Here is a 16,511-nt window from a genome sequence, read left to right on the forward strand (position 1 = left end):
AATCTAAGTCTTAGGACACAGTCTTAAAGTGTTATATAATATAAATCACCTCATCATCGTGAGGTGGTGTAACTTAACCAGGCTTAGTCATGTACCACTTCGGATTCAATGCATATGAAACCATGTGTAAGGGTGTGTTAAGTTTGTCCCATCTACGCTAAATAATAGGCTGAATGTGATCATTGTAGAAGGCTAATGTGGGGTACTTATTTCGCACAACTGCCCTCATTTGTCCAAGCATAAAATCAATGCACTCGTACACCTCTCCAAGTGTAGACGCATCCCCATCTCCATACGTGATCACTTCGAAGACTGGCCTAATGATAGAGACAATGTATTTTGCATTGCTCCAAAATACATCACTCTTAACTATATCCTTCATCCTCATTCCTTGCTTTGACTTGGCACCATCCCACCTATTCCATCAATTCGTCATAACCATTAGTTGTAGTGGCTCCTGCAACTCAAGCGTTCTCTTCAAGAGAATGAAATAGGATGCATACTGTGTCTCAACTGGCTTTAGGAACTCCTTCCTAGTGAAGCTCCTAAATAGTGCATGTGAGGTGTGGTGGTTGCTGATATACATCTGCACATTTCGAGCATCACTTACCACTCCCTTTATCCAACTAATATTCCCCATGTCCTTTAGAGCATTGTTAATAGCATGCACACAACAAGGAGTCCATCAAATATGCCGATATGAGGCCTCAGTAAGCCTCCTTGCAGCTTTGCACACATGAGCTGCATCTGTCACTACTTGGACCACATTTTGTGGCCCAATCTCCTCAATGGTTTCCCGAAGAATCTTTTCAGGGCATCAACATCTTTTCGATGCCCTAAACAATCAACCGCCTTAAGAAAAAATGGGCCATCTGTACATGTGACTATGATATTGATGAGTGGATGGTGTCTAATGTCCGTCCACCCATCCATGATAATGCTGCACTCTGATTCCTCCCAAATAGCCCCCATGGTCTCCATGAACTCACTAATCTTGGAATACTCATCATCCAAGATTTTACTCCTTAATTTGTGCTCACCTAGTGGTACATATGGTGGTAACCCACCTTCGCTAAATTCTGAAATGCCTCCTTAAAATAAGGAGATCGAGCAATATGAAGTGGAACGCCATTGGCAAATAACATTCTCCCAATGCATGCATCTAACTTCTCTCCCATTTGGGCTGCAAACAAATCTGCTATAGGGTTGTTGTCACTAGACTGTGCCCTGCATTTCCCCTTGCTCGTCAGGGCTGTTGCTACACCCATAGAGCTATAAGTAGAGGAAGGTGTGGAGGCTGCCCCTGACAATGTAGTAGTTGAAGCTCTATACCATGGTCTAGAAGAAGACATGTGTCGGTGTTGTTGCCCTTGTATTTGTTGCTCATGCACCTCCTGAGTAGTCTAAATCTGCTGCCTACCAGCCAAGGTAGTAGGCATTGGAAGGCCCAAGTCCTCCGGAACTCCCCAAAGCTTGTTGAATTCAATTCTAAACTGGTTTCAGTGAAAAACTTACATGGTAAGACACTTTTACCTGTCTAAAAGAGGAGTTGTGCATTCACTTTAGTGATGCTACCATACTATACATCACCACAAATATTGCATCTCCACTTTCTTGTGCCACTTGTTCCTGATCTACTTGTTATTCTAGTGGCAAATTGTTCTAAAGGAGATTGTGGATCAAACTTACCCCTAGCCCACTCTGCCAAAGATGGGGAGGGGCAATAAGTAGATGGAGTACCAGGTAGTATAAAATCAATACCCATGGAAGTGAAACTAGTTTGGGCCCCTTGCTGATTTGACCAAGCCCCAATGTCACTCTCATGCTTAGCCCTCTCAACGGTATCATCATCATCCTTAGCCCCAACCTCAAGCTCAGGTTCATGTTCTGATTCACTGCCACCATTTGAATGAAATTCCATCTCATCATCACTATGAGTATCAATGGAGCTCATCTGGACACTGCATTTCACAAAATGAAAAAAAAATTAATAAAGTTAAATAAACAAATTTTCAGCCTATGACCCACTTTAAATTTTCTAAAATTTAAAATTAAATAACAAGAATTTGCAAAATGAAACATCAAGAATCTTAATCTATTATTTAATATTTATAAATGATTTAATGAATGAATGATAATCATAACTATAACAAAATGAAACAACACACATTTAGAACTAGAAACATTGAGCAATAATTTATAAACATGCATTTGAAAATCAGAAAAACAAGTGAAAAACCCTACCTTTTGCTTGAAAAACTCCTTCAACAAGATGGTAAATCCTCCGCCTTTTTTTCTTCTTGCTCCTAGGCTCTCCTTTTTCACTTGCAAAAGCTTTCTTCACTCTTTCACAAACCCTTATCTCAGCTCTTCACTCTTCTTCTTGCTGTTGCAAACAATGAGAAATGCAAATGTGAATAAAAATAAAGAATAGAAGGCTTTTGAACAAAGGAGGAGGAAGGAGTGGGCCCCACAACCCAATATGATAAAAATAGAAACAGTAAAACATTAAAAAAATGCCTTAAACTTTTTTTTTTTCATGTGCCTCTTTTGCTGGCTGCGGGAGATGTCCTAGAGCCCCCCCGCATTAAAGAAGACTCGGTCACGTCCCCCTCCACCCACGCAGGGGATGTCGAGCCATCTCGGAGACATCTTGTTGTCTCTGGCGGAGGTGGCACTCAAAGTGGTGTTGCCCGAAACATCAAGACGTCGTCCCCTTGTCCCGGGTGCGTAGATAAGATAAGATAATAATATTAATGTCCACGAAAAACCAATAAGGTTTATGGGATTGAGCATACAAACAGGAGAGCTGGCCAAAGTAGAAGCACCAAGCGGTGACTGAGAAAAAACAAAAGCAAGAAACAAAATAAGAGAGAAGACAAGATAAGGACTAAGGGTCCTTTTTTGTCACAAAGAAATCAGTAATAGAGGGGTAAACCCGTGAACAATCCAAAGTCTTAGAATGCCGTGTAGAACCGCTGTAGGACTGTCGCTCCCTGGAGAGACTGGTGCAATGTCTAACCGATTTTGAATGAGAAATATTGGAAGGCCTTTACAAACCCCGTGAAGGAAACAAGGGAGAGAAAAAGGCAGTAGAAGGAGAACAACGAACCTTAGGAAGTAGAAGGAGAACAAGTGACCTTCAGAGGAGAAGCTGAAATAACTAGCAACTCACTAGAGCAATAATTGTAGCTACAGATGACAAGAAGAAGAGGAAGAGAAGTGATAAAGATGATGATGAAGAAGAAGATGACAAAACTGATGAAGACAACCTGGAATATGAGATTTTGAAAAAGAATCCTAAAATCTGAAGAGGAGCTGAAATAACTAGCAACTCACAAGAGCAATAATTGTAGTTACAGATGACATGAAGAAGAGGAAGAGAAGTGATAAAGATGATGATGATGAAGAAGATGACAAAACTGATGAAGACAACCTGGAATATGAGATTTTGAAAAAGAATCCTAAAAATCTGAAATATAAAGACAGACTCCTATATGCACAGAAGTTTGCTGAGCAAGCAGAAAATTATAGATTGAAGAGAAAGAAGTAAAATAAGAGAATCTTGAGAAAAACAGTTGAGATATTTTCAGAATTATTACTAACATCTATCGATGAAGATGAACTATTGATAGATGAACTGAAAACATTTGTTGAAACAATAAAGAACTCAGGACAAGATCTGGGAACTGAACTAAGCAAGAAGGCCAAGAAGAAACTAAAAGGAGACTTAATTGAAAAACTAATGCAGAAGATAACATTGATTAAAGTTTCATTGTCTGAACTGATTAAAGAAACAAAGGAGATCCTAATAGAAGCAAGCAAGATATACTGCACAACATGGATTCTTTCACATTTCACTTTGGAAATTAATGCCAAGATAGAAAAGGTTAATACTGAAATGGCCACCCTTGTAAATCAGTTGGACCCTATCACTACACCTATCATGGAGCACACAGTCAAAGTGAGGGGATTATCCTACAAAATACGGGAGTTGAAAGCAGAAGACGGATCAGAATGCAATTACTTGAATTGCAAGGCATGTCAACACCATTTATGGACATAATGCAGGCACAATTGAAGAAGGCTGAAGAGCTTATCGGCAGATCAGAGCTGACTTCTATAGACAACCTAGAAGAACTTGCATCAGATCTTAATAGTCACATCATTGCACTTATTGGACTCGAGGAATGTTGGACACAACTATTGACAAATGCAAAGGTTAAGTTTGTTTTTGATAAATCATGAAAAGGTAAGCACCCTTGTATATACTATTTTTGCTATAATCTTTGGAATTGTTGCCAAAAAAAGGGGAGAAGTATTATAGATAACTAACAAAAAGGGGAAGAATACCCTTTATCAAAAAGGGAGAAAAGTAAACAAGGTAAGCATGAGCTTTGGGGGAGTAATGTATTTTGTCTAAGTATCATATACAACAATCGGTGAAGGAGCAACAAATTTTGGAGTTATTACCATCAATGCCAAAGGGGGAGAATGTTGTTTGGAAATTCTTAATTATGGTTATTAATGAAGATTTTCGAGCATGGTTGTCATTGCTGGCAAAACATAGAAGGGGTACAATCATTATTGAGAAGTTATATCAATAGGTAAATAGCAAGAGACAATAGGTAAACCGATCCCTTATCAGTGTAAAGTAGCAAACAAGTATACTAAGAACTATCAGTAAAAAGGATAAATAGGTAAAGGCAAACATGCAAAGTATTATTTGTAAATTGTAATAGAAGACCTATCGGTGAACCAAAGTATTATTGACAAATAGAGAATGAAGTGAACAGGTAGAGATATTAACAATTTAGATGAAATTACAGATTTTAGTGATGAATTCGAGGAAACTTTAGCGAATGAAAATAAAGTCATCTACCAACTCGGGAATGATAGAATAGATTAGATATAGCCGATGCGGTCAGGAATTTAGGAAAGTTCAAAAATGAGGAAGATTTTAATGGAAGCTACAAGAGATTCCAAAACTTTAATTAGGTTTTGATTCCAAAACCTTAATTAGGTTTTGATTCTGAAGGCAAGGAGAGATTAAAAGGAATCAAGTATGAAGAAGAACACGTAGTTGGAGAAGTGATAACAAAAGGAATTAGATGCAGAACCAATGAGCAATCACAAAGAAAACCGGAGGATTGGAAAGACAGAAACAAAGCATAAAGGATTTGTCAAGCTTTTGGAGGAAGCATTTATAGGTCAAGCTCTTGTTGTTTTTTACTTGACAGTTTGCAACAAGTTTGTAAAAATCCTTTAACCGGGTAGTTACTATCAGGATTGAAAGTCTTCGGCAAGACTAATTGTAAATCCTCTAACAAGGTGAACACTGTTATAGTGGGATAAAATCTCTTAGCGGAGTAGTCTGTAATAGGATTGTTAGATACTTTTAACAAGGTATCATACACCCCTAACAGGGTGAGTCACTTAGAAGGTGATGATGTTGTAGCTCCTAACAGGGCAACATTATCTATTGCACTGATGAGTTGGGGGTATCGTCCCCACCACAGTTTTCCCCAACGAACGGTTTCTGCGAGACCAAAAATCTGGTGTCACGTGTTAAGGATTTGTGTTGATGATTATTACTTTACAGTTTTACATTTTAGCAAATAGGTAAACCGTCTTTAGATTGCAGCAAGCTAACAGTTAGAATATCAGTTCAAAGTTTAAGATTATAAGTCTGAATTGGTGAAATAATTAGTAGTACTGATTCATCCCCCACCCCCCTCAGTTCCTATCTTTCCAACAGAAACCACAATACTTGGTTTTCTTTTTGTGGTGGCATTTAAATTTAGTTTACTCTACTCCTTGGTACCATTCATTTTGCATGTCTCATACTAATTGATAATACTACTGTCATTGAACAGGGTTACTGTAAGTTTTCACTCAGTTGATATATGATGTACTCTATTTTGTCCAGGTTTGAATGTAAAGTTTTTGTTTTTTTATTGAAAAGATTTGAACTAAGCACCATCTAGCTGCTTACTACATGACTTTGGCCATTAGACCAAATATAATTGTAAAGTTAAGAAAGATCAATTTACAGTGTTTGTAATCTGCACTGTATAATGTGTACTGTGCACTTCTTACATTTCAAAATTGACTGTTATGCATTTATTTAATATTTTCCTTTCAGTATAAGCTGAATTTTAGCTGTTATGCACCAACAAATAGTTTTAAACTTTTTTATATCACCATCTATATAGTTTGGCATCTCTTTGTTCTAATCTGTTTTCTTGTTGCAACCCTTAATTTTGTGTAGTCCTATAGCTAAGTTTCAACATTTTTCACCATATCAATTTTTTTATTTACTATTTTACATGTACTGTTTTGCTATTTTTTAACAATAATAATACACTTGTGAATGCTAAATGGTAATAAAGGATGTTTATTCGCATTATTTTTTTTTCTCATTTTAATCTTTTCAAAGTAGAAATTTAAATAGTGCATCACATTCTTTCATTATATATTTATTTACTGTATAGTTCAAACTTTAATAAATTAACTGTTGATTTTGTTTTAGAAGTTGAGGGGTTAAACTAGGCACTTGGTTTATTATTAATGAAGGCAAAGATAGTAAACGCTGGTGATAAGTTTTTGGTCTAGTTTTGGAACTTGTACTTATTTGTTCAAATGTTTAATCTATGGGAAATATGTAAATCAACAACTTTGATATTCATATTTCTATTAGTAAGAATTATGAAAGTGGTAGGGAATTATTTTGCGACCTCAATATTGCAAAGAACTGTATAGGTGGCAGGGGCCTGTCACAATATCTTGATTCTTGTTGTCTCGAGAAATGATCCCCTTGCTTGCTTGTATGTCTTTGCAGAGCATCATGGACCAGCCAAGGTTAATTTTTGGGAAGATCCAATGAGCCCTTCCAAATGGAAGGAAGAGCATGTGAGTTTCTTATGCAATTTTTGATTTAGTTCACTAATTTCCTAAAAAATTTGCTTTATTTCTTAATTCGGTGATTTGAAGGAGTTTTGTGCTTCTAGACTTACTTATTTCTTTGATTAATGTGCATAATTTGCCAACCTATTGTTTCATTTTCTAGGAAATGAAAAACAATGATTGCCATTTTTTAGTACTTTACAGGGTTCCATAAAATTTGTCACTGGGCTGCTCTCTATTCCCACAGATTATGGTGAATGTCCTTTAAATGGCCTCAAGTGATAGGGAGATTTTGCTACCCCAAGGATGACCAACAATGCTTGTGACACCAATGTGCATGAGTTTACATCTAATAATCTATTTCTAGAAAACAGAAAAATAATAATAATTTATTTTTGAAACTTTTAAATTTTTTATGGTTGCATGGGAAAGCCACAAACATTCTGTCCCCATAGATTTTAGGTGTATAAGTTGCTAACCTATTGTTTCATTTTCTAGTAAACAAAAAGCATTGATGGTTATTTAATTATTTTAGTACTTTTACAGGGTTCCCTAAAATTTGTGCACTGAGCTGCCCACTGTTCTCACATATTTTGTGGATGTCCTTTAAACGGGCTCAGGTCATAGGGACATTTTGCTATCCTGAGGATAACCAAGGATGTTTGTGATGCCAATGTGTACTAGTTTACATCCAATAATCAATTTCTAGAAAACAAAAAAAATGATAAATATATTTTTAATATTTTAAAATTTTATATGGTTGCATGGGAAAGCCACAAACATTCCGTCCCCATAAATTTTGGGTGCATAAGTTTCTAACCTATTGTTTCATCTTCTAGTAAGCAAAAATGAAAAAAACAATGATCGTTATTTTTTTATTACTTTTACAGGGTTTCCTAAAATCTGTCACTGGGCTGCCCACTGTTCCCACAGATTTTGGTGGATGTCCTTTAAATGTCCCCAGATCATAGGGTACATTTTGCTATCCTGAGGATGACCAAGGATGTTTGTGATGTCAATGTGCATCAGTTACATCCAATAATCTATTTCTAGAAAACAAAAATGGTAAACATTTTAAAATATTTTTTATTTTGTTTGGTTGCATGGGAAAGCCACAAACATTCTGTCCCCAGTGATTTTGGGTGCATGTCCTTTAAATGGTCCTTGATGAGACATGATGTCTTTGGATGTTTTAACTTTTGGGCCATCCTAGGGACAGCCATGAATGACTGTGATGTGCATTGATCATCTTGGGAAGTGTCAGGAATGGCTGTAATGTTTATTGCTCATCTGGAGGATACATTGACATCCTCTTGTCTTTGCCTTAATGAAAACACAGTTTTGATGTTTTGATTAAAAAAGAAATAAAAAGAATTATTAAAATCCCAAAACCATCTAATAACTAACCCACCCACCCATTTGCAACTAATGATTGCCACAACCAATTTGTTTTTATAATCTTTTTGTCACTCCTATGCATTTTTTGATAGCAAAAATGGGGGTTCCATTGTGGTGCTTACTCCTAATCTGTCAGGAAACTACATATGATAGAAGAAGAAAGGAGGAATCCTCGTCCCTAGACAGATAGGGAGGTATGTATGATAAAAGAAGAAAGGTACATTATTAGTAATCAGATAGAAACAACACATTAGCTAGGAGAAGAATGAAAAAGTACAAGTAGTTTGTAGATTGCAAGGCAGGATTATTAGTCTCTGGGGCAATACTGGCATTACAAGCACTACCAAGAGGAGGTTTGAGGCACTGCCATATAATAATCAGACATCAGAATCAAACTGCTAATTTCCCATGCCAGCAAACAAGGTTACAGTAAGTAAATTCACTTTGGTATGCAATGTCATGGACTCATGAACCATGAATTGATATATTTATGGCAAAATACACATCACATCCTATGTATGATTAATTTCTCAATAATAAATAATATGTTAATCATATATAAAATAATAAATATTAATACTTACATAATTGATGTTATTAGTGAAATAATTAAGATTAGTAAATATTTATTATATATACAATACTCTTAGATAGTATATATATTCTTAATAATAAATAACACTATAGATATTCATTATTAAATATACATACTAAATATTTGTTGATAAATGTTCTAGCTAGAAATTAAAAATAATTTAATCAAAATTGAAGCACATTAACAAATTTAGACAAAGAAATTGAATGTCCACCGTTGACTTAGTCAGATAAAAAGCAGCATGTATATAAAATAAAGCTAAAGCCACCTATTAATTAAATAAAGGAACATATAATATTCATCGATATCACTAATTTACTACATTGTTTCATTACTTACTAGCCAATTGTCGCAGTCGCTGATGTTTTACTCATTCAATGGGTTATAAATAGGGCATGGAAGGTGTTTGAGGAGAAGGAAGAGGGAAGGGAAGCATCGTCGGCACTGAATTGGCAGCACAGCACAGTGAAGAATAAATTGTGGCCCTCTAAGGTAATACAAGTCAGCGTAGAGAGGGAAATGGCAGTCAGCAAATCAATATCAGTCATGTTAAAATAGTGACCAAGGAAGGAAAAAGGAATACCGTCAGCAAACAGAGCATTGCAGCAAAAAAGATAAAATCAGGCATCACTAGGTATAAGGAAACTATCTTTCATGTATGAATGGGACTGATGATAAGAGAGAACCCAAAAGTAAACCCAGAATATTCATATGTAAACTCATTGGTAAGCATTGCATGGGAGCAGCCATAACTATTAAGAATGTTGAGAATTATGTGATTAGAGATAAGATAAACCTCCAATGATACTGGATGAAGACATTGACATTTGGGTTCCATCAGTTGATGATCTTCCACTAGAGTATATGTTAGAGTTGCCAGAAGATGTCATCCTGGACAAGAATGTCAGAACTTCACCAAGAGGAGTTGAATATCTCAGAAGGTAACATATGGATGCTCACAATGTGGTCTGAAGTATATACGATGATTATAACAAGAAGTTGTGCTATATTTTGCTTATATAAATATATGAGAATAATAATGAAATATGAATATTAAATATAATTTATGTTATGTTTTATATATAAAAATAAATATAAGAATAATGCACGAAATATATATAGCCTATTCCATAATCACCTACTGTAGCTCCTCAAGGGGATAGGTTTTCGTCAAGGAGAGGTGGAGTAAATCCTTGCAAGATAGGTGAATTCCAACATGGGTAAATATGTATGTCGAATGCCTTGAGGAAGCCTACTAGAAGATTGGTGTCAAGCCCTGCGGCATGAAAATTCCTATCCTCCTTAATGTTACATCCCAAATTTTTGATCTTTAAAAACAATATTATAGCCAATTTAGTTAGAAACTCTTGGATATCATGATCTTATGAAATGGAAGTTATGAATAACTGAATTGATTCATGTGAAAATGACTTGTTAGTTGATTACTGTTATTTTGACAAAAATGAATGCTTATATTTTAAGATAAAGGTTAGTGGTGGTTAGCCGTTATGACAGTTATCAATTATTTCGTTTTCTTGATATTTAAATTTAAATGGGAGGAACATGTTATTATTGTGGAATAGGGTATTTTCTTAGTGGTGAATATTCGTGATTTTGCAAATTGTAGAATTTTTTTACTAGTAATTTGGCTATTAAATTAAGATTTAATGCAACTTGAATCGCCACATTTTTATTAAATTTAGTTCTAAAATATTTAAAATCGCTCAATTATTTATTTTATTAAAAAATCTTAAACTCAAAGAGTCGCTACAATATTTGATAGATGATTAGATTTGATTCACCTAAATATAATATATTATCAAAGAAATTAAAATTAATTCACCAATAATTATCATAATTATTAGTTATTTTAGGGATATATTAACAATATTTAGTTTTCACTACTGATTTAAAATATAATATAATTATCCTCACAATTTCCATGAGATAAAACATGTTCAATTTTGATTTGTAATATTCCATGACGATTAGTGAACTTCCTATTATTATTGAGATTCACCAATAGTTTCTACTAAAAAATTATGATTCCAAAATAATCGCCAATGTAAATAATATTTAAAATAAAAAAATTAAGAGATTCATTGATAAAAATAATTTGGTTTTTCAAAATAATGAAAGATTCGCCAATAATTTATATCTTTTTCTGGAGGGTGGTATCGTAAATTTTACCTTGTGGAATATGCATTTTTGATTTGTAGGAGTAGACGAAGGGCGGAAGCATTGCTGAACGAGATTCAAGGAATGGGGCACCAATTTAGTGCATCGTCAGACCATTAGGTATGGGCTCTAACTACCTTGATGAGAGATTTAACGACTAGGCAACGGAGTATACCTTGGACTGTCATGAGCTACTTGGTCAAATTTTATAACAAGATAAATATTAAACCTTTAATATCATGAAAAGAACTATTACCTCTTGTTCATTTTTTGAGATTGTGGATGTGCTCAACATTATAAACTATATATATAATGCCACCATGATACTCTGATAATGTCTATGAATTGCACTTATATGCATATATAAATATATGTGTGTATCTATAAAAAGAAATTATACGTACAATCAAAATTACACGTGTATAGATATATGTATATGTAGGTACAGTGATAGACAGAATTCAATAGCACGATGACATAATATTTATATGTATGCATACACACGCACACACACAGATATACATTTGTTTAAAACCATGGAGAAAATATGTACCATATACTTTATTATGATTCCAAAACATGAGCATTGCCACCTTTTATCGACATCGATTTTTAAATTTGAACTTAAGGAGTTCTTGTAATTGATAATCAAGCTCCTTGTAATCGGAAGTGGGAGGCTATATTTTTATTCCCTGCGGCGGAAGTAGCATACTCATGCTCTCTCTTTCTCATTTCTGTTTACGATGTCTCTATGAACCAAGTATCCTCTTATCCCTCCGTCTGAGATCTGGAGTATAATACCACACTATTACTGCAATACTTAGCCACACGGGTGAAGCCATACGTGTAGAGTGGTTGTTACTGTATCAGCGATTTGCATTGTTTCTCTCTTTTCTTAGGTCATGTATCTTTTCGCAAATTATTCGCACTGTATGCAATGCCTTTACAATTTAAGAAAGTTCCTTTTTATATCCATCATTTCCAAATGCAGTATTAGCTTGAGCTTGATTTCGTATCTAAGAAGCATAGGCTCTGCTATCTTTTCTCTATGTTATGACAAGTCCCTATCCATATGCATCGGGTGTATGCATGTAGGGACGAAACTGCTATAATGCTTGGAAAGGAATGCTCAGCCAATGTTAATGCATAGTACTTTTATAATGTGTAAAATCTGCCATATCTTTGATGCATCTTCTGATTTTCTTTGGTATTTGACATCTACCAGCTGTGATTAAATTCAAAATGGCTCTCACAAACTATTCTGATTGATAAGAATCTCATGATTATCAGCAGTCTCCGAGGATGCACCCAAGGCCGATAGAGTCAAGTGGAAATGGGTGAAGAGGAGAGGAATCTTGCAAGAGAAAAATAAAACTATTTTTCAGTGACTTAATTATATGATCAATTTAAGGAAGGAATTGCTTAAGTCCAAGTCAGGTCATGGTTATCCAGGATATAATCGGTTGTCAAGTCGAGCGGTAGTGCTCGGGTTGTTTAATACCCACCTAAATCCTTGGTCAAGGTAGAATAGAGGCATGCTTGCCATAAATTATCACTAGAGGTTGAGAGTGCTAGGTGATAGAGGGAAGGTTGATGGAGGAATTCCTTAGCCTTTTCTGCTGCTTAGCTGACACTCATCGATATGCTCAGGATGGCAGGACTATGGTGTCCCAAGCCTAACCCGAGGTAGGGAGGGCATTTCTCGTAAGAGATTGTGTGGGGATATGTTAAGGTTGGCGGTTGGGAGGTTAAGCCTATGTCAATGCTTCTCCTCTTTGCTAGACGCCGAGGCTTGCACAACACAACTGTTAGTTATTTCAGTTCATGTATGAAATCCTAAACCTTTTACTTGTAAGTACCTTTATATTACTTGGAAATGTATAATTGTAGATATGGTTAAATTGATTTGTTTCTTTTAAAATGTAATCACAAAATTCAGTTATGGAAGTTAATTTAGTTGTCTTTCATCTGAAATGGATATTGTCATTATTTAATTTTGGAATTATAATTTGTATAATTCAAAAAATAGTTTCATTTCTGTATGATGTATTGTTTCTAAATTTCGTCATGTCATTCCGTTATGATATTCGATTATAATTCTAGAATATGTTCTTTACTTTCAGCTTAGTAAAAATCGTGTGTTACACTTAAGGTTGGCATGTTCAAGAAAGAGGAAGGAATTGGGCTTAAATATGTTTGTTGTAAAATTTATTAGTAGTTATTCATTGTTTCTTTATAAATGAATTCAATTTAGATGCATAATAATGTATGTGAATCATTGAAAATTGACAACATCCGAGTGAGGGACATTACAAGTGGTATTAGGGCATCTTTCTTGTGGCCCTGTGGAAAATATGGTTAATGCAAACCAGCCAAAGGGCTCAAAAGGCATTGGAAAGAGAAAGGAGGAAACAAGTATCAAAACTAACCCAAAATTAAACAACACAATAGGTGAACCAATCGGTGAAGAGATGAGGTTATTCATGGAAATAACAACCAAGACACTATTGGAACAAAATGAAAGAGCTCAAGCCTTCATGAAATCCTCAAAAAACGTGAATGCTTCAATTAATGATCTAGATCACATCCTAGTGGAAGGAACATTAATACAAATCTTTTGGAAAATAATAGTAGGACATCCACACCAAGAATAAAAAAACCCATCCTTCCTACCAAGAAGGAATACACTAAGGGAGGACAAGGGGAACAATCACCTCCCTAGCAGTACACAAGTTTTGGCAGCGGCTTGCTCAAAATTTAGTCCTGAAATAAGGAAAGTGTATCTTTTAGAGATTATTGTGAGGTAAAGATATCAAAGGCTCCTAGGAAAGAAAGTGAACAACCTAATAAGGACTTGAAACACAAGGCAAATATGGTCACCATTCCAAATTTTGACGGATTTGGAAAAATCACAGCCCATGGATGGTTGGAAAAATTAAACACCTACTTGACCCTCAATCCCATGATAGAAGAAGATTCAATTCAAATTGCCATCCTACACTTGGAAGATGCAGCCCAGGATTGGTGGTACTATGGTGTCCGCACCCCAGGGTACGAAAAAATACTCTTATGAAGAATTCTCACAGAAACTGATCAAATGATTTGACCGTAACACCCCCAAAACGATTTCAAATAATTAACTTGGCAAAAGCAAATAAGGATGGTGAATGGTTACACCGACAAGTTTAAAATAATTTCGAGAGGAGTCATAGAGCTAGATCAGGAAAAATAAACTTATCGATTGGGGATTGGTGGCTGCCTTTAAACTATCTACCTTAGATGAAGCTATCAAAATAGCCTTATGTTTGGAAACATCATCTACAAATATCAAAGTTGCAAACGAACACACAAAAACTTTCCATAAGGAAGATAGGCATGGCAAGGTTTTGACGTTTAGTCCTGAAATAAGGAAAGTGTATCTTTTAGAGATTATTGTGAGGTAAAGATATCAAAGGCTCCTAGGAAAGAAAGTGAACAACCTAATAAGGACTTGAAACACAAGGCAAATATGGTCACCATTCCAAATTTTGACGGATTTGGAAAAATCACAGCCCATGGATGGTTGGAAAAATTAAACACCTACTTGACCCTCAATCCCATGATAGAAGAAGATTCAATTCAATTTGCCAGCCTACACTTGGAAGATGCAGCCCAGGATTGGTGGTACTATGGTGTCTGCACCCCAGGGTACGAAAAAATACTCTTATGAAGAATTCTCACAGAAACTGATCAAATGATTTGACCGTAACATCCCCAAAACGATTTCAAATAATTAACTTGGCAAAAGCAAATAAGGATGGTGAATGGTTACACCGACAAGTTTAAAATAATTTCGAGAGGAGTCATAGAGCTAGATCAGGAAAAATAAACTTATCGATTGGGGATTGGTGGCTGCCTTTAAACCATCTACCTTAGATGAAGCTATCAAAATAGCCTTATGTTTGGAAACATCATCTACAAATATCAAAGTTGCAAACGAACACACAAAAACTTTCCATAAGGAAGATAGGCATGGCAAGGTTTTGACGTTCAAGGACGAACTTAAGTAAAATAATATATGCTTCAAATGCCAAGAACCTTGGGGACAAGGGCACATTTCCCTTAGAAGAGAATAACCAGAGCATAGATGTGGAAGGGAAGGAGAAAGACCACGAAATAGAAGCAACACTTGACAAAGATACAAAAGGAAACCCAAGTGAGAAAACAAGGTATGATAGAGCAGATATTAAGAGCATTCAATCAAAAGAAAAAGAGATGACAGATAAATGGAGCTTTATGGAAGAACAATGATTCTGTACTATAATAGAGCCTTGACACCTCCACAGTTTAATTGTTATACGATGAATCAATGAATGTATTATGGGCAACAAGAAGAGCTATATGTATTATATATATTCTTGTGTGCACTCTATGTCCTCATACATTAAACTGTATGCTTTGTGTTTTCATGCATGTATGTGACCTTAATTTTGATTGATCTAAAACAACTTTTTGTAACAATGGGGTTGTCTCCCAAATATTAACTTTGTTAGACACCGTCATGGAATAGTTTAAAAATGATCATAGCTCATAGGGAAAATTATGATGACAATTGCTTCAGAACAAGCAATTTTGAGAGTGGCAGTTTGTCTTCCATGAATAGATATAATTATGGCAAAATATACATCACACCCTATATATGATTAATTTCTCAATAAAAGTAATATGTTAACCACATAAAATAATGAATAATGATGATTATTTTTTGATCGATAAAAGGCTTATTGCCAAAATATTTTATTTATCTTGAAAAATATTACAAATGTATTTTTGGCCGCATTCAAACTCTGGGGTAAAAAGGTTTAGGGAAGAAAACCCCTAGTATGGCTTGGAACTCAAGTGCTTGGTAAACTTTGGTAAGTTTAATTGTCCCTGTTATAGAAGTGGACTTTAAGAAGGCATACCTTCCCTTACATGTATTAATTTTTAGAACAAATTTTATTTGAGTTTTGATCGCAGTAAATTGCCCCTTTTTAAAATGCGAACTTTGAGAAGGCATACCTTCTCTTACAAATGTTGTTTAATTACATTCGCTTTGATTCATGTCTTTTTGAGCTTGCCCTTTAGTTTATGATATTTCATATCCTCCTGCAGTCCTCATCCTTTGGCTTAGAACAATGTTAGAATTTTTTTTTTATTAAAAATAAGTAGAAAATTGAACAATCCTAAAAGGTGAATAGGACTATGTCGAGAAAAGTTTATAAATAAATATGCATGATGATTGTGTAAGTTCATAACGTGGGTCAATATTCAGAAAATTTCCTCATTATAGATCATTATTGAGAAATACAAAATTAGATTTACTTAATTAATTTTGGTAGTAAATAATTAATATAATTAAATATTGGTTATATATACAATACTCCTTGATAGTAAATATATTATTAATACTAAA

The 16,511-nt window shown here is 34.9% G+C and overlaps 1 protein-coding gene across 2 annotated transcripts in view; it reads left to right on the plus strand.

Moving 5' to 3' along the window:
* LOC149546288 (uncharacterized) overlaps positions 1-16,511 on the plus strand; it is a 57,484-nt gene that overhangs the window by 19,939 nt on the left and 21,034 nt on the right. For both annotated transcript variants that reach the window (XM_089791134.1, XM_089791135.1), the window contains exon 2: positions 6,842-6,912. In XM_089791134.1, coding sequence (XP_089647260.1) covers positions 6,842-6,912 — 71 coding nt within the window. The remainder of the gene's footprint in view (positions 1-6,841; positions 6,913-16,511) is intronic.

The sequence above is a fragment of the Cupressus sempervirens genome, chromosome 7, assembly GCF_028749045.1.
Source record: "Cupressus sempervirens isolate cs-2001-9-10 chromosome 7, ASM2874904v1, whole genome shotgun sequence".
In the NCBI taxonomy this organism is placed as follows: domain Eukaryota; kingdom Viridiplantae; phylum Streptophyta; class Pinopsida; order Cupressales; family Cupressaceae; genus Cupressus; species Cupressus sempervirens.